Raw genomic sequence first — 576 nt, 5'->3', positions numbered from 1 at the left:
GCCCTCAGGGATGAATTTACTGCACGGGCACGAGAAGCGACTCCAGGACGAGAGTCAGACCCCGGCAGAGCTCCCATCCCAACACACCCACCCTGCTGCTGCAACCACAGAGCTTCAGCCTGCGGGGCTGAGAGCGTTTTGGGGTCCCGACCCACCTGAAGTGCCCCATGTGGTAGAACATGGGCTGCTTGTAGAAGACGCCCTCGCTGCCGTCCACGATGACGGGGCTGTCCACGTAGTTCTTCACCCAGTTGGGGCCCCCCTCCAGGTCCAGCGCCAGGTTCCAGTCGGTCCAACCGGTCACAAAGTGGTTCAGGTTCTGCAAGGGGATGGCCCAAGGAGCGGGGTGCCGACGGGAGGAGGGGTGTCCCGGCAGCCCTCCCCCAGGGTCCGGCACGGGGGCCTCACCGTGAGGATGCTGTGGCTGGACCGGTTCCCCCGCTCCCAGCAGCCCAGGATGACGTTCCTCTCCCAGAAGTGCGCCCCGATGCACGCCTCGGTGGCCAGGATGAAGTAGTCGGGGAAGAGCTCGTGGGTGGGTACCACCGTGTCCTGGATGGGGCCAATGAAGTCCAG

General features: G+C 65.1%; 1 protein-coding gene across 1 annotated transcript in view; it reads right to left on the bottom strand.

The window, feature by feature from the left end:
* Positions 1-3: 3 nt before the first annotated feature.
* The window catches only part of GBA (glucosidase, beta, acid), a gene marked incomplete at its 3' end in the record, with an annotated part of 1232 nt that continues 659 nt past the window's right edge, over positions 4-576 (bottom strand). The window contains 3 exon segments of the mRNA XM_010085909.1: positions 4-19; positions 156-319; positions 409-576. The exon segment at positions 409-576 is cut by the window's right edge and continues 14 nt beyond it. Of these exon segments, the coding sequence (XP_010084211.1) occupies positions 4-19; positions 156-319; positions 409-576 (348 nt within the window).

Source organism: Pterocles gutturalis, unplaced genomic scaffold (assembly GCF_000699245.1).
Source record: "Pterocles gutturalis isolate BGI_N339 unplaced genomic scaffold, ASM69924v1 scaffold33490, whole genome shotgun sequence".
In the NCBI taxonomy this organism is placed as follows: Eukaryota; Metazoa; Chordata; class Aves; order Pterocliformes; family Pteroclidae; genus Pterocles; species Pterocles gutturalis.
Note: the sequence above shows the minus strand (reverse complement) of the source record. Positions and strands in the feature narration are given on the sequence as shown.